Below are 17,944 nucleotides of genomic sequence, written 5' to 3' on the forward strand. Positions count from 1 at the left end.
CATTCTGGTTATTTGATGTGCCTTCCTAAAACTGAATTGATAAATAAGCCATATTCATGTTTCTAGGGTTAATTTATATACAAACAGGCCAAATAAAGATAGCCATTATAACAACACCTAAAAACAGGGTCTGTGCATGCTATGTAATGTTTAAAGTCACAGACATTCCATTCCATAATTCAGATCTTCAAGAGGTCCTATTCTGATATCAAACAGCCTTAAGATAATGCAGGTGGTCACCCTGCAGCTAGCAGAGTAATGAGACAACTTGTAAATTTGCTAGCTGGGAGAATTTTGATTAATCTTGTTCCAGATCTTTAGTAATATTTATGATGGGAAAAACAATCTTGACTGATAAGCAGTGGACTATAGAGTTTTGGAAAACCAACTGATCTAGAATAAAGGATGAGATTGGATGAGTCTAATCCAATATCAGTCTTACACATATTTTGTTTTGCAGAATAAAAGAATATGGTAGTTTTGTAGAAGGGCAAGCACACCTCCATATAGCAGATTTTGTGGCTCAGTTGCCAGCTACTAGCAGGCAACAGTGAGATCTAATGCAGACTTGTGTGTTCAGTTTCCTAAGAAGTCCTTCAGACATGCAACAGCATGAACATAGTAACTGCCTCTGTCAGGTAGATAAATAGAAACTAAGCTTCAATTTTGATGAAATTGTACATAATCCTGATAAAAGCAGAACATGTAGATGGAAACTCAACTAAGCATTTTTTTTTGTAACAATGGTTTCACTTTATTACTGTTTTTTTTTAAAGATCTCTTCGATAGTAAAAATGTGTGGGCACACCCAAAACTCCATAAAGGTCAAGGTGACTGGCACTTATGAAGAGAGCTCAAGTTGGATACTGAAAGGTCTCCAAAATTACAGTAAGTGTACAAAACACAAAGAAAGAAAACACCAGCAATTTGGCAGTGAAAAATAGGATTATGGTTGGAAGGAGGTAGAAACTTTCTAGTTATCTTTCTGGTAGGTACGAGTGCAGACCACATCACCCATTGTCAGAGTCTGAAAGAGAAGATGATACACAAAACAATTATCTTTTATTCTGGAATGCTGAAAGAAAATCTGCTTATGGGAAAGAAAACTATCACTTTTACTATACTGTGAATTATTATAGGCTTGGTTTGTCCAATTTACAAAGGCATTAATCATTATTTTGCTAACCAAAAATGAGCCAGACTTGCCCTGCATATTAAATTGAATCAAAATAAACCAAATTATGAAACGGTGGGTTGGCTCAGCCCTGTGGCTATATTTCTGTACAAATAAATGATGGTTTCCTACCGTTTTTTAACACAACAAAGATTGCCTTCGCCTAAATATGAAGATTATTTTCTCTAGTTTTTGTCCAAGCAGTCTATATTCTCTTCCCCAGAGTAAAGAACTAAGGGTTGAATTAATCAATTCTGTTAATCAGCAGTTGATCAATTCTGTTCTCAAAAGTGTTCCTCGAGGCTGAAGATATTTCTGGCAGGATTGTGTGAAAAAGTTTTCAAATCTGAAGCATACTTTTTGCCCGCAAAAAAACCCCCAAATTCACTCATTGGACTACTTTGAAAGGGTGCCAAGATACTTTCTAAAACAGGCCAAGTAATCCACTTCTCACTTTTAACCAGTTTTTAAAAACTTGAACCAATTTGCACACCGAGTTTCTAAAATATCTAACTAAACCAAGGATGCTGCACCCTGTATTATTTGGTTTATGCTCCCTTTGATGGTTTACTCATTTGAAAGAAGAAATAATTCAGAATTCCCAATTAATCCTAGTTGATTTTCATTGTCTAAAAGTGCTTTGGCATCACTCAGTCTCAACAATTTCTAAGTGAACCTCTCCCTACAATAGAAATCACCAATTGCCAAAGAAAAAATAGATATGCTGGTTTTCTTACCAAAATCAACTTGTCATCTTTTATTTCTCGAACGAGTGAGGTCTCCTTTCCATTCCATTTTTGTATGTGAACAAGCTTCCCTCCATCTAGTGTCAAAATAGACTGTAGAAAGAAACAATCATGCTCATTTCATAGCCAGATAGCTTGGGGATTATGAATGAAAAAAGGGATTATGCAAGATTTTAAAAAGGCAATTAAGTCTACAGTTGTGACTTGCCCATTTTTTTCTGCTTGGGTTTGCATTAGTCATGTATAACAATAGTCTTTCAAAGTAGAAGCCCAGAAACCTAGATTAGATAACTGCATGGTATGTGAAATGATATGTAATTAATTTGTTCTTTTTTTTTTAATAACAGCCACAGAGCCCACTGATTCCAGAATATGATTCTGGAAAGGACAGTAAATATTTTTGATGGTAAATATTTTCTTCTTCTGCCATCTTTCCCAACCTCAATAGCTCCCTAATCTTTCCTCCTTTTGCCTCAATGGAAAATGGGGTAATTACCATAAAAGGGATTGCTGAAGATCCTTGAGCAATACCCAAGAGAAAGGATTAGCTCAGTAAGTTTCCATGAGCAGTTAAAGAATCCTTAGAGAAATTGAAGGATTTGGAGGAGGCAATTCATGAGCCAACAGTATAACCAATTCTACCTACAATCATCCTGCCAAGGAATTCTTTTTCATTCCAGCCACTATTCCCATTCATGGCTAATGGCAGTTTAGTTGCAGAGTACAAGGTTCTTTTGGAAGCTAGAGGACTGGAATTATCCCTGATTGGATTTTGTATTAAGGCCACATCTACAGGGAACCATGCTGCTATAGTGTCCCTCTAAGATCAGTGTTTCTCAAACTTGGTATGTGGACTTCAACTCCCAGAATTCCCCAGCTAGCTGAGGAATTTTGAGAATTGATGTCCATACCTCTTAATGAGGCTAAGTTTCAGAAACTGCTGGTTTTCTCTGGCTGGCTATCAGCCAAATTGCAGGAGTTGCACTTAAGGTCCACCAAGCACCACTTCTTATGGAAAGCCCACAAGATTCTTCCCTTTATACTGATACTCTCAGAACAGCTGTCCACCACTTAAATTGTATTTTTAATTAATTAGCAATTGGTAATCACAATATATAACAATGCACCTTAGCAAGTCCTTGATATAGGTGTCTTTTCAGAAGAATACTAGCTAATGGAATTGTAAGCAATTTAAATTGTAAAAAGACTACCACTCCAAAGAAATAACTACTTTGAACCTCTTTTCTGGCTTTATCATACAATGTAACATTCTATAGCCAAAGCAGACTGAAAGCAGAAGTTTTATAGCTTCCTGCAGTCCTAATTTTAAAATTTAAATATCCTGGCAAGGCTGAACTCTAACAAAGATTCTTCTGTCAAGTCTCAGCTATAGAGTAGTCAGGTTAGGAATTGTATTTATTTATTAAATTTATTGGCCACCCATCTTACCACAGGGTAACTCTGGGCTTATACTTTTAGTAAAAAAAATCATCACAAGGTTTTGTTCTCTTAGGCTGTCATTTACAACTACTTTTAAAAAAAACAGTAGCACAAGTTTGTTTTAAGGGCCAGGAAGATGAAAGCCATATGAATGGGCTTATTTTATCTAAGTTCTGATAAGAGTTCAGTTTCATGAAAAAGTATCCAAGTTGAGATTAGCTTCAGTGTTTATTTAGGAATAAACTCCCAATCAAAGAAGGGACTATGGGTGTGATACTCTGGGTCATTCAATAAAATACACAAACGGCTTCAACTTCAGACTTTGTCAAACAGACATTGTACGCTTTGAATGTTCTTGCAGCTACAGATCAATAGAAAGAAGCCTTATGTGCAAACCTTGACAACACAATGCAAGGCAAACCCTCACAACTATCCATGTAAGATTTCAAAAAGGCAGAAGAGAACTCTGAACAGGATAAAAGTTTATCTAAACTTTCCATTTTAACACCAGGCAACCTGAGGGCCATAAGAAAATAGTGAAGGATGAAATTTTACCATGTGTTACTTTTATAAAAAAAGGGATTACCATGGAGAAGCATTGTTCCTCCATGAATTTGACTTACCTCCTTCTTTTAAAAGAGAGAAGGACAAATTTCCCCTGTTCAATCTTTCAACTATCATCAAAGTCATTTTGGATACTATATTGCAGGGGTCCTGACTTCTTCTAGAAGACAGACGACACCTGAACTATAGTATCCAAAATGACCCCATTATAAATGGACAAAGGACAACCAGGGAGAATCTTCTCAGCTGTATTCTGAAAGCTCATACCCAAGGGAGATTTGCTCAATGGCAATTTTCATCTATCAGCAAGGATCTTATTTTGCCCCAAAATTGTATTATGTATTTTAGGCACATAATGACAATATGGTTATATACCTTATACTGCATAATATTCTAATTTATTTGTGAGCTGTCTTGAGCAGAGGTGGTATTCAGTAGGTTCTGACCAATTCTGGAGAACCAGTAGCAAAAAGTTTGAGTAGTTTGGAGAACCGGCAAATCCTAGCTCTGGCTGGCCCTGCCCCCATCTATTCTCCGCCTCCTGAGTGCCAGCTGATTGGCTGGGTCTTCTTTTGTTGCCCTGAACAGGAGAAGGGAGCTGGAAATCAGGTTAGTGGGGTGGGGAGGGAATGGGGATTTTACACTATCCTTTCCCTGCCATGCCTATCACACCACACCTATCAAGCCATGCCCACAAAACCAGTAATAAAATTTTTTGAATCCCACCACTGGTCTTGAGGTGCTGTAGGAGAGGGAATTAGTTCGGTATATAGATCTACACTTCTCATGTAGGTGTGGCAATATTCCATGTGAGAAATTAAGCAATTAATGGTTAACTTTTTTTGTAACTACCACTTTTTTTTTTGAATAGCCGAACAAGGTGACAGTAGTCATGAACATCACTAATCAGAGCAGTCAGTGCTAATTTAGATGCACCAAAAAAACCCACTATTGGTGAGTAGATCCTAAGGGGAATGGCCAGGATCCCTGCTCAAACTGTAGTGGTAAGATCTTTACCTTCACATTCCTGCCATCTGCTGTGGTCTCATCAAATTCTTCTCCCAATTTGCAATTGATTTCTGTGTTCTTGAAAGTGCTGTGGGTTTTGATGACAATTGCATTACCGTTCACTTCAATAATGGTAGTAGGTTTGGTCAAATTAGCAATTTGTCTTGTGGCAAAGTTCACATCTACAAGAAAGGAAAAAAGAGACCAAAAGTAAAAATCAAAAATTCAGCAGCCTAAAAACATGATTAGCTACTGCAAATTAATCAGAGATTGCTCAATTCTACTTTAGATTAAAGTGTCCCTTCCTTACAGTTTATAACTTGGGGGGTGTTAAAAAAAGGAATCAAACTGGCCTGCCTAGAAGATCTTTCTGTAACTGATTGGCTTCATGTATCACACCCAGCCATGATTGTTAACCATAATTTGACTAAACTATAAATAATAATTGTTGAAGGTAGGAGTTGGACTCTTACATTGCACTACTAAGCCATAACTATTTGACATGTGTTACACTCTAGTACAGTTTGTTTGGGTTTGGTTGGTAAATTTGCCATTTTAGATTATCCAACTGTAGTTAAACCATCTCTTGGCATGTGCAAAACAGCCAATGCCAATCTTAACTTTTCAATAAGGGAACTATAAAGTCAAATGCAGCTTCTTGAAGCAACATTGAAAGATCCCGAAAAGCTGGAGGAAGGGAGGGAGGAAGCATTTCCTTCTCTCAAAAGTGAAGTCTTTGTTTACCAGAATCCAAGCAGAGATGAACTGAAGATGGAGGTTTTGTCAGGCAATAGAAAGGGGTTCACCCCCAAAAATGTGAACTGCCTTTCAGCTCCCAAGCCATCTTTTTTTTCCCGCCTGGCACAGAACCATTGAGGACTTCAAAGAACCATCTGTGTGTGCATATAATTGCCACATATATGCTCTTTGAACAAGATGTGTGATCTAGAGAGCCTCTTGGATGAATGTAAAGGCTCTTTTATAGTACTTAGCATTCCACTGGTGTGGATTTGCCCTTTTGCATTTTACTGCCTGATCTAATGGACTTACTCAGCAGGAAGCAGCTGTTCCTTCATGCTCCTATTTATTAAATGATATGCTGTCCTTCCGTGCGCCTATCAGATTTATAAAGCAGCCCACCCCATGTACGTGATCTTACCCATCATAGACAAATGCTCTGTATTCCAACCACCATAAGAGTTGCATTTATACCACAGCCTCTCTGGGCCATTAAATTGCAAGGGGCAGTAGTTCAAGAGCTTGACTAGATTGGGGAGATCCAAGTTCGAATTCCCACTGTCATCTCCCCCCCCCCCTCAAGGCTACTTTGACCTGCGCTAACTGTGAGCACAGACAGATGCTTGATGCCACTTCAAAGGGAACAAATAAAGCAAATGGGGAAAGTAGCTGTAAGCATGAGGACTGATCTCTTCATTCATCAGAGGGAGAATCCATCTTTGTTTTTTTTTCCCCACACACATCAGTCTGGTTATTAAAATTGGAGTTTCCTTAGGCAACAGAATTGGAGAACTAAAAGAAGGAGTGAAGCTAAGGAGAAAGACACTTGACTTATAGACCCAAAGCACCAAAGTAATTCTCTTGCATCTCTGCTTAAAATAATTCAGGAAGGGGTCCTTTGACAGAGGTTTATCAACAACGAAATGGGGGAAAATGTCTAAGTGACCCAAGGTGATGGATACACTGAAGGTCCCAACGGTTCTTCTTGAGGTCCTTTTTTGGCCCTTCCAGCCAAAAAGAACATCCAAATGCTTTTGAGTAATTGAGGGAACAGAAGCGGCCCAGAAACATAATTCTGTTTGGCTTGTAGCAGCTTGCCCTATCCCTGACTTTCTCACGAGAAAAGGTTTTAAGTTTAATCCAGCTTTCTCCAACTGGGGCTCTTAAGACCACTTCTCAAACTGTACCCTCTTAGCCAAAGATCTCATCCTGCTCTTCATGTGGTCTGATTTTTGGCACCAACTGACTTAATAATGATAGCTTCCCAGGGTTTGGGCAGGGTTGTACCTGGAATCTTTGGCATGCAAATAGATGCTCTGCTGTTGAGCAATATCCTTTCCCAAAGCTGCTCTTGAGCAATGAGGTCCAACAATCTGGAGAAGGCACCAGATAGGGAAGCCCAGGCTACCCTTTACTGTTGGGAGATAAGGAAGTATGCGTGTTCTACCTATGGAAGTCTACATAAATGGTTTACCAAAGCGGGTGGCTTATTTCCTCTTACAGGTTCTAGCTAATAGAGTTAGAATATCTGGCCTCCAGATATTCATCAGATTTTCATCAGACAGTCATCAGATTTTTTTTTCTTTTTTTGCTTCCTTGACCATGTAGCTTTATTTAAGGGGATTACCATTCAAGAGAGTTAAACATATGGCTAGGTAAATATGGACTTCTGGCTTCGTTGCCAATAGCAAAGAAACGCTATAAAGACAAAACTGTGGCATTTCTTTTGAAGCACTATCAGCAGAGACTCCCATCTCCATGGTTACAAATGTAGGGAGAGAGCACGCTGACTGAAATGCCAATTTTTCTTTTCCCTGCACTGGGCAGTTGGAGAAAGTAGCGCTCAACTCACTCAAGAAATTTGCTGGCCGTCAACAATGATATCATTTGTAAGAGCATTTCTCAATGTTTGGGTGCATACTGTGATGGAATGTGCCTCTGGAGAAGCAGTAGACATAGTGCTGGCCACCCAGAGCTTTCCAGAGAATGGACAGGTTAAGAGACTGAGCAGGCCCAAGTTGGATGGGAGAAGAGATTCAAGATAATCACACAACTAGTATCTCTCAGGATATTTCTGAGTAGAGGGCTACAGCTTTAGTCTGGCAAGATTCTGTCTATTAAAATAAAGCGGGGTATTAAACCCGCGGGCCAGATGCATCACACACTGGCCACCCCCACCCTCGATTTAGGGGGGGAAGTCACAATATGTGATGACAATGTGATGCCACGGGTGTCACACCCCTGAAATAAAGCATTGGACTCCATTGGATTTTGCTGTGTTGTCTTTGGGCTTGACACATACATTGGTACTAGAACTGCTTGGAAATTGAGCATTAGAAAGTCCCAGATTCAAGCAAGCTTTCTACCATCCCCCAGTTTAAATTACAATTTATCAAGGTTATTAAGGTTCACAAAAAAACGAGAGAATATGTTTCCTCTTCATTGCATCTAAGAATTTTTTTTATTGTGCTACCTATATAAAGGTATAATTACTAAGTAAACTTTCCCTTTAAAGCTTAGCTTCACAGTGCTTTGAAAAGAGTTAAAGGAATGAAAACTGCCATAAAAATCCTGAGGAATTGCCAGCATTTTCCTTGCAGATGCAGATAGGTTACACACACCTCCCCATCATAAATCATTCTCATTGCTGCATTCATGAACTCTACTCTAACCCTGGCAATTTCTGGCAAATGCCTAGCTTTCCACTCAGCAGAATTTAATGGAAAAATCTTGTTATGATAGGAGGTTTGCTTTCCTTTTTTAATTTTTTTTTTAAAAACAATCCACTAAAAGCTTCTACCCTCCCTGTGTAAATGCAGAATCTTAAATGAGCTAACTGTACCAGTGGGGGCTAATGGTGCTACCCCAGGTAGAGTAGTAAGATTTATGTTTCAATTACAGGTAGTCCACAACCTAGGGCAATAAGTTATGACCACAAGATACTGCAATTGGCCATAAATGCAGTCAGTTGTAGAGCACCTCATCAACCCCGCCCCCAACTCCCAGGAGGGGTCTGGCTATCAACAGAGATAACCCTGGAGAAATCTGTCCTAACTTCACATAGACACTAAGCATTAAAAGTCAAAGGCCACCTGTATAAAAAAACACATTGAGAGTGGTCAAGATAACTCAGTTTCTACTCCACCTTCAGCCATAGAAGTTCCCTGACAGTTTTTTGACCAATTACTCTCCCTGCCTCCACCTACTTCCACAGGAGTTTCATCAGGGAAAATTAAAATTAAGAAACGCTCTGCTTCCTCCCTGGGGCTGCTGAACAAAAGACAGGATACATGTGTAATATAGAGAGTTGGAGGTGATTACAAATATTTCCTCCTTGTTCTACAACCCATCCTATCTTTGTTTTGGGGTAGAAACAAGGTCTGCTAACCACAGTGGGATCACCTGGCTAATGACCCTTACTCAGGGCACAAGAAATGTGGGAGATGCCCGATTTTTTTCATTCTTTGCTATCCGCAAAAGTAATTAAAAACTGCACCCAATGAAGCTAGGCAAGAGCCATGCAAAGTTGGCTTAAAGCCAAGGTTACACAGGAGTTAAGAGGCCAGGAGAAGCCTTGCTTCTGGCAGAATCAGGCCCAGAAAGGGTGGGGTGGGGGAAGAGTTTGTACCAACAAGCCCAGTTTGTACCAGGCTCCAAGCCAGCTGAATGAGCCAATACCCCCATGGCTCCCCCAACGCCTTCTTCCCTTACAACACAGATTGAGTGCATCCGTTCCTTAAAGCCCTTAAGTTGCAGGAAAGCCTTCCAGGGTTCTAGGCTTACTCATGAGATACAGCGGCTCGCCCTATCAGAGCAGCTTCTGGCAGAAAAGGAGACATCACATGAACAACCACCCCACCTCTACACACCCTCTCATTCAGTGAATTGCATGCTCTCACTGTAGCTCCTCCTGCAGAAATTGCTACCAGATGCTGAGTTGGGTGGGGAGGAGGAGAAGCCAGAGATCCCCAGGCCCATGGCCAGCCAAAAGAGAGAATTCTAATTAAATCTACCACACAGCAAGGAGTTTACACAAGGAGTAGCTCAGGTCCTAAAATCCAATCCCTGTAAACATGTTTGCTTGCTTTCTCTCTGAGCAATGGAAAAATCTCAAGGTGTCCTTTGCATTGTATCCACATGCCTCAAATGATTCCAAGGACAGTCACTCGTGCCTTTGTAATATGACATAGTTTATTCTCATTTGCCTTAAAGACCACACTGGAACAATTTTGTGTGTGGGGGGGGGCAACATAACAGCTGACCCTGGGCCGACTGCTCGGGCTCATTACTACACCACAGCCATTGCATTGTGCAAGTGCTACTCAAGGTGCTGGATAATTATAGGCGGCAGCACCACCTACTCAAGGTCCCTCTCCCCCATTTTGAAAGGGGCCTGGAAGGGACTTGCTGATTGAAGGGGGGGGGGTCTCTCCTTCTCCAGAAAGGCTCCGCTTCCCTCCTCCCAAGCAGGCGGCTGGCTCCCATTCTCATGGCTTCTCAGGACCCGGCTTTTGCAAGGAACCCTTTTGCGGGGTTGACTTCTGCGTAGCCACCAAACGCCAGGCACACCCGCGTTACCATTTGTACGAACTGCAGTCATCCCAATTCAGTGGCTCGGCGGGAATTTCTTCTGCCTTTGGGGAACCTGCACCTCCCTTGGGAGACACCATTCCGCTTAAATAATGAAATCTCCAACCTTAAGAAGCCAGGCTTTGAAGGGACAGGTGGAGGGAGGGGCCCAGACCCCCATTTCCAAACCACACCCATTTTTTAAAAAATGGGAAGGCCATTTGGACGGACACCGCTTCCCCGTGGAAACCTGACCACGATAGAAGCAGAACCTCTGCCCGTCCACGAATGTTTCAACCTTTCTTCTCTCCAGCGGGGCGCCCTAAGTCCGCTTCCCTCCCGGCCCCAAACCCCTGCCCTCCTTACGGTACCGAGAGCTTTCATGTAGTCGTCGAATTTGACGCTCTCGACCAGTTTCCAGACGCCGACAAACGCCTCCGCCATGGCGAGCCTGAAAATCGCTTTTTGCTTCTTTCTCCTCCGAAATGCAGCCGGGCCAGCAAACACGCGCTCTCCGTCTGTGGTTGTCGTGCGCTTTCCGAAGGGGCTCGCCTTTTATTTCTTCCTCCTCCTCCTCCTCCTCCCTTACTCCACCCCTCCCACCGGTCGGTGGCCGCCTCCTCCTCCTCCTCAGGCGCGGCCGGTCTCTTTAAATAGAAGGATGTGGGAATCTGCCGCATGGCTTTGCCTAGCTCCGGGGATGCGAAGCGCTCTTCTCTGCCAAGGCCGCCGGCGCCTTCGCGAAGATCGTGGCTGCCTTTGCCCGCCTTGGCCAGAGCCGCGCCCGCGCCTCTCGAATCGGGTCGTTTTGGTGTTTTGTTTCAGAAAACCGCCAGCGCAACCCTGCCTGTTTCGCGGCTGCAAGGCAGGCTAGGATTCCGCGGGGTTGGGGGGGGAGGGAGGTCCGGGGGCTGGCTGCAGCGGGACGGGGTTTTTTGCGGGGGAGGGAGGGGGGAAGGTAAGCGGAAAAGTATCAGAGCTATTATGGCTGTGCTGGTTTGGGCTGCTGGGAACTGGGAGGTGAAATCTGGCGGGCCCCAAGTTCCCTTCCCACGGCGCGACGTGACTGCTTCCACTGAATAAACTGCCTTGTACGAAGCAAGCCGCTCTGCGGAGGGTGAGCTTAAGCCTAACAGTATACTGGCTTTGATCTTTATCCAGGTTTACTTTTAACAGCAACGGAGGTGGGATCTGCTGGCAAAATGCCCGTGACTCGTGGTAACCTCCAGAAACGCCCGCTGCAGTTTTTTTTTACGTTTTATTGGTAACTGGAAGCCTCTTAAGAGGTTTTGCGTAAAAAGAAAAAAAAAAACCCGAATTTGGGGTTTATGGTTGGGATGCTTGCACAGAAGAGATTTTAGGAAGAAAAGTAATACGATGTAATTTTAGAGAGAGATTAAAACATATTTGGTTAAAAATGTATTTGTCCTTAAAATTGATGTAAAGACTCTTGGAAGGCCGCTTTGTATCTTTTTTCTATTTTTTTCTGGCACATTTTTGCTTTTTTACCTGTTTTGCTTTATGTTTTAATTTTTATCTTGTCAATAAAAGTTGTATTCTCCCCACAAAACAAAGTAACCTTAGATGCACCTCTGAGGGCTTAATGCTTAGAGTATGAGGCTGACCCTAAACATTCACTTGAGTTGACCAGGATGTAGTCAGAAAAGTCAAAATGGTAGCCACCATGTACAATCAAAATTCTACCTTTTTTTCTTCTGCAGACAAAAGAGAAATTCAGCTTACAGTCAAACCAAGTTCTATAATAGATGTTTATAAGGAATTCTTACTTTGCCTGTTATGGCATATTGCCTCATCAGGTGGGACAACCTGGTTTAATTTAACACGCTACCTTGAGAAACTGGAGCTAACTTTTGGACTGAAATGCTTACTGGGCTCACTAAGGCAGGGGTGGGTTTCAAAAATCCCAGCAACTGGTTTGCTGCCTGGTTGCTGGGTGGGCGTGGCCTACTGGAACTTACAGTTTGGCCATTTTTTGCCTTAGGGTGCGGAGGCTTCTCTTGGGCCTCTGGGAGGGTGAAAATGGCACTTACCTGCATCCAAAAGGGGCCACGTGGGGACTCCTGGGAGGGGTGGGGTGGGCAGGGGCAGCTGGTCAGTTCAACTACCAGTTCGGCAAACCAAATGTAAAGTTAACATCTGGTTCACCCAAACCGGTAGAATCCCACCAGTGCATTAAGCAAAATTTCTTGCCTCAATGCGCGGATGGGTGGAAGTTGGAGCTATTCCAGCTTCATGAAAACTCCGGGCACCCTCACTGCATAAAAAGAGACTCCATAAAACCTTGATCCTGCACAGCTAAGCCTTACAGAAGCAGAAATATAGTTTAAATGCAAACCAGCAATGCTGAGTCAGAGGAATATTGGACCGAAGAACAACAAGAAAAAATCTCTCTGCAGCTGGTTAGTGTGGAACAGTTATGGCCATTGCTGGGGAAGGAATTAGAAGAGGCCATCTCTGGCCAGGAGCCCATCCTGGGAAAGTAGCCCAAGGAAAGGTCAGTGGTACAAAGTGACCTTGTTCGGAAAGACACATGTGTGTGCCCTAGAATCTCCGCCGTCACAAATAGCCCAGCAATGTGACAGGAAACATGGAGAGAAATATATCTGGAGGACACCACCTTGAGAAAGGTTTCTGTAATGGCCGGAGTGAGTTCTCAAGCCCAGCTTTTTAATTTCCTCCCCGCTGGCTCCTTAACTACTCCTCCTCCTCCTCCTCCTTCTTCCAGCAGTTACTTTTTAACACACCTTCAGCTGAACAAGCCAATTACACAATGTTGCTGGCCGAACATTCATTTGAGCAGCAGCTAACATGGTAATTGGAGAAGGTGGGGGGGGGGACATTGAAAAGGCCTTTGGGTCACAACACCTCATTGAAAAAGCCGGTTTGTGGTTTAATATTCTTTGACGCCTGCTTAAATGTTAAGCCTCTGTAATGGGTTAATGAGCACACACGGGGTGGTATCTCACATTCCACCTCACCAGTTGCTCTTTAACAGCAGTATGCTGTTTCCCAGGCAAGCACACTCATTAGCAAAGAGATTGCAGCTGTTATCTCTACAGATTCATAGACCAGGTTTCTAGACTTAAAGTCAAGCAAAAAAAACCAACAGTCTAATATTTAGAGTAGAGTAGAAGAGAGTTTGAAGGCACCTTGGAAGTCTTGGTGGGGGTGGATATTCAAACTTGACAGCTTTAAGACTTGTGGACTTCAACTCCCAGGATTCCTCCTCCAGTCATGTTAGCTCAGGAATTCTGGGAGTTGAAGTCCACAAGTCTTAAAGCCGTCAGGTTTCAAGACCCCTGGTTGAAAAGGTTTAATCTGATATCAGTCAAACTCTTCAGCATCTTTACAATATTGTGAACCTTTAAAAGATATGCACACCTCTGTTTCAATTCTTTAAAAATAATCTCTGAGAATAGATGTCTGGAAGAGGGGTCTTCAACCTTGGCAAGTTTAAGAGTTGTGGACCAACTCCCAGAGTTCCTCAGCTAGCATGGCTGGTGGGGGGATTCTGGGAGCTGAAGTCCACAAGTCTTAAACTTGCCAAGTTTGAAGACCATCTAGTCCAACCTCCTGCTCAGGCAAGGAAACCCTATACCATTTCAGACAAATGGTTATCCAATTTCTTCTTTAAAAACTTCCAGTGTTGGAGCGTTCACAACTTCTGGAGGCAAGTTGTTCCACTGGTTAATTGTTCTCTCAGTCAGGAAATTTCTCCTTAGTTCTAAGTTGCTTCTCTCCTTGATTGGCTTCCACCCGTTGCTTCTTGTCCTGCCCTCAGGAGCTTTGGAGAACAGCTTGACTCCTTCTTCTTTGTGGCATTCTTCTTAGGTATTGGAACACTGCTATTATGTCACCACAATCCTTTTCATTAAACTAGACCAGGGATGTCAGACTCACATTGTTCTGGTGGCGTCACATGATGTATTGAAACTTTTCCCCCTTTGCTAAACCGGATGTGGGCGTGTGTCCAGCACATGACATGTCCAGCCTCTTGGACTGGGAGTTTGACAATCCTGAACTAGACATACTCAAGTCCAGCAACCATTCTTTATGTATTTTAGCCTCCAGTCCTCAAATCCTCTTTGTTGCTCTTCTCTGCACTCTTTCTGGAGTCTCCACATCTTTTTTTTACAAAACTTTTGTGTGCAAGGAACCCCCCCAGCAATGCTGCAACTCAAAAGAAACCAAAGCTGTGCATGCAGTGTCACTCAAATTCCCCCCCCCCCAAATGGGATTATAGAAACTTTGGTTATCCTTGCCATCCACTGGCCCAGAAAGCTTTAGGCTATAGCGCCATTTTCACAAAACTAGAGGGACAGCTTTTTCCTGCTGCATCCTTGTGTCATGGCCTTTATCTTACCCCAGCCCAAGAGTTTACACTTAAGTCACTCAAGATACCAGTCTAGAAACTAGGAAATGGTGAGTTCTAGTCAAGGGTGTGATTCAACTGGTGCAACAACCGGTTCAGTGAGCATGAGTGTGCACCAAATGCATGCTTTGAGCACACCCAGAGCATTTGCTACTGATCTTCTCCAGCAATCTCTGTGCTTTAAACAGCTGATGCTCAGCAATCCACTGTGTCACTGTGAATCAGCTGAGCTTGAAAACCAGGATATAAAGTACAGACTAGAGCTGTGGTGGGCAGGTGGGTCCAACAACTGATCATTGGAGTGAATAGTTTGTTCCCAGCTAATCCTTGGAGCTACCAGTTCGTCCAAACAGGACCTAACTGGTAGAACCCCACCCCTGTTTTTAGTTCCCACCTTAGACATGAAAGTCAGATTACTGACTTTGGGCCCAGTCACTCTCAGCCCACTCTTCCTCCCCACCCACTTGCCATTGGGGGGAAATAAAAAGAGGAAGGAATATTAGATATATTTGCTGCCTTGTGCTGTTCATTAAAATAATACAGGAAGGATATAAATAAGTCACCCTTAGCTATATTGGTGTCACATTAGCTCCTCCCACACCCTAACCTTATTCCAAGGGCAGTCACAAATGTGGCTCAAACCAATTAGGCTTGGTTACCTTTTACCTGAAAGGGAACTCAGGTGATTGTCTTAACTCAAAACAGTAGCCACGGAGACAGAATAAGCAACAAGAAATGTTATGCTGGTCTAATTTTCTGCTGGTTCAAGGATAAATAGAGAGCATTGAAGCTCAACTGTGGGGAAAACCTTTTTAAGAGCTTTGCTTAAAGAAGTTGGAGGGAAGGAAAAGGTCTAGACATTTCGGCTTAATTTGCTGTGCAATTACAGTCAGAAAATGAGCTCACATTTTGCACTAGCTAACCTATGTTGACCTGGTATTCACGCAATATCTTTCATTATTAATTACAGTCTTGGCTTAGAATGTCAAGTGAACCTAGATTATGCAGTGTACAAAACATAGAATATAGTTTAGTGTGTGACCTGAACCCGGTCACTTTTATCTGATGAATGAAATTTTATTAAACAGGATACAAGTATATATGTTAACCAGAAATTATGGGAACTGCAGTCTCCACCCCATCTGAAGATTAACAGCCTTAAGTGGTGGCAGAGTACAGCCAATATTAAACACAACCCCCAAAATAGTAAACAATCTACAGGTTTTATTTTTTTGTCAAGAAAAGCAAACCAAGATGTCAAAGTCATTGGAAAGTATTTGAGTAGCACCACCTATTGGTTAGGCCGTGTCATCATATTTACCGTATTTCCCCATGTATAAGCACCCCCTTTGTATAAGCCACCCCCCCAATTTTTGGACTGTGAAGTTTTGAAAAAAATATTTTATTAGAGAAACAAGTTATGAAGAAAGAAAATTTACAAAGAAACAAAATTCGACGTCTAGATCTACAACTTCGGTCATGACGCCGAAAGCGGTGCAGGCGACGCTAGCAATCTACGCATCGGAACGAGAGTAGGAACGAAGCATTCAGGCCGATGCCTAGCGTATGCATTTCTATCGCGTACTCGTACTCGCACTCGTAATCGTATCATCACGTACAATTTTTACAAAAAGTATAGCATACTGCTGGAAAACCAGTTTATTCCTACTTTATTATTTTATGCATTTTTCACGTATAAAAAGTGTACCTGCTTTGTATATGCCACCCCCTACTTTTGGGCTCGAAAATTTTGGAAAAAAGGGGTAATCTGCCTATTTTGGAAAGTGTTCTGGCTTGTGGAATAAAATGACGAAGAGCATCTCACGTACAAGAAATCAATATGGCAGTTATTACCAAAGGTAGTTGTCCTTACCTATGAGATTTTCAGGTCAGTACATAATGATCGGACAAACCATTTATAGTCATTTTAGAGATCCCTTAGTTCTCCCTAGAAGTAGAAGACTGACTTTCATACTTTGGATAAAGTGCCATTGAAATGCAATTCCAACCGGTACTTCTTGATGAACAAAGTTTTCGTTAATAGATGGAGAAGAAAGATCTCCTTCCATCTTGCTTTTTGTGGCCCTGTTCTAGGTTTCTATTTTTAGAAATCAGTAAGGAAGGACACATGTGGATAAAATAGCTTTTGCTAAAAACCAAGACCTGAAAGGCCAGGTCAGGGGTAGACCAACATGGAAGAAATCTATCCATCTGGTCATTAGGAATCAAAAATCACTTGAAGGCACATAATGAAACCCAAACCCCTGCTATTTATTTTTTATATTTATTTATTGACGCTTCTAGTCCCAAGTGACTGAATGATTTCCTTTCTAATATGCAGAAACAGGATTAAAAGTGCTGTATACTATCCAGTAATGCTCCCAAACAAATGAATAGCAGATACTGAGTCTCCCAAAAATATATATAGGTGCACTATTGAAAGATCTGAAGAAGCCAGTTGGGGACAGATCATAAAGGAAAAAATCTACCTAAAGTTACAACCAGTCCTTGCACTTACAACTCTCCCAGCATCCACACGGTCATATGATCAAAATTTGGGTGCTTGGCAACCAGAAATTCTGGTCCCCATTGTGGTAGTAAGCCAAGGACCACCCGCATGTGGTTAGATGGCACATAAGCAAGCAAGCAATTATCCCAGAAGGACCTCAAATCATATTGATCACTTGTGTGTGAATATAGGTAAACAAAATATCATTAGTAAACAATTGAACTGATGAGAGGGTGCAAAACATTTGTAGATGTTGAAGATAAATGAAGCACAGAGATTGTATAGTCCCCATTTATTTTATAGCTGTTCTCTCTAAAGATGATGGCATTTATAATAATCCATTAATGCAGGATATGTCTAATATATTCCATTCATAATAAAAAATAAATGCAGGAGAAAAAAAAAGTCCTGAAAAGTCAACAGTGTTCAAAAATACAGTGTAACTTTTTTGGAGGGGAGGGGAAATGCATATTTGGCCATTTTTCTGGAGTGAAAAACCATGTCTAGTGGTTTTTGTGTGAGAGTCACCCAAAGTGTCACCCAAAGTGTGAGTTCTTTCCATTGACACCATGTCATGTGAACTCACACTCACACTCCATCGAAGTGAAACCGAAGCATCCAGGGGCACGTTTTCCACATCAACCCATCCAAGATACCTGCAATTGTCAGCCAAGCAAATCCCAGCCTCGTCGATCCTCCTAATCCATCCTCATGGCTCTAGAAATGGTTAGCCTTTGAGGGGCTCAACAAGAGCCCTTTGGTAGCAGCAACAGATGAGCATTGCTAATCCAAACCCCCCCACT

General features: G+C 42.1%; 1 protein-coding gene across 1 annotated transcript; it reads right to left on the reverse strand.

The window, feature by feature from the left end:
- Positions 1-728: 728 nt before the first annotated feature.
- FABP3 (fatty acid binding protein 3) lies at positions 729-10,871 on the reverse strand. Its single transcript, XM_026702447.2, has 4 exons — positions 10,611-10,871; positions 4,942-5,114; positions 1,912-2,013; positions 729-1,027 (listed from the first exon to the last, which is right to left on the reverse strand). Exons 1-4 carry the CDS (start codon positions 10,681-10,683, stop codon positions 974-976), a joined length of 402 nt encoding a protein of 133 aa, XP_026558232.1. The 5' UTR covers positions 10,684-10,871; the 3' UTR covers positions 729-973.
- Between the last annotated feature and the right edge of the window lie 7,073 nt (positions 10,872-17,944).

Source organism: Pseudonaja textilis, chromosome 10 (genome assembly GCF_049901715.1).
Source record: "Pseudonaja textilis isolate UNSWEBS1 chromosome 10, rPseTex1.2, whole genome shotgun sequence".
NCBI classification, from domain to species: Eukaryota; Metazoa; Chordata; class Lepidosauria; order Squamata; family Elapidae; genus Pseudonaja; species Pseudonaja textilis.

Bases quoted from the DNA above. Each gene is read 5' to 3' on its own strand.
- FABP3 (XM_026702447.2), bottom strand. From the start codon at position 10,683: ATGGCGGAGGCGTTTGTCGGCGTCTGGAAACTGGTCGAGAGCGTCAAA. The intron at 5,115-10,610 runs GTACCGTAAGGA...CCTTTCTTGTAG, and splicing joins CGACTACATGAAAGCTCTCG to ATGTGAACTTTGCCACAAGA. The intron at 2,014-4,941 runs GTAAAGATCTTA...TTCTTTCTACAG, and splicing joins CAGATGGCAGGAATGTGAAG to TCTATTTTGACACTAGATGG.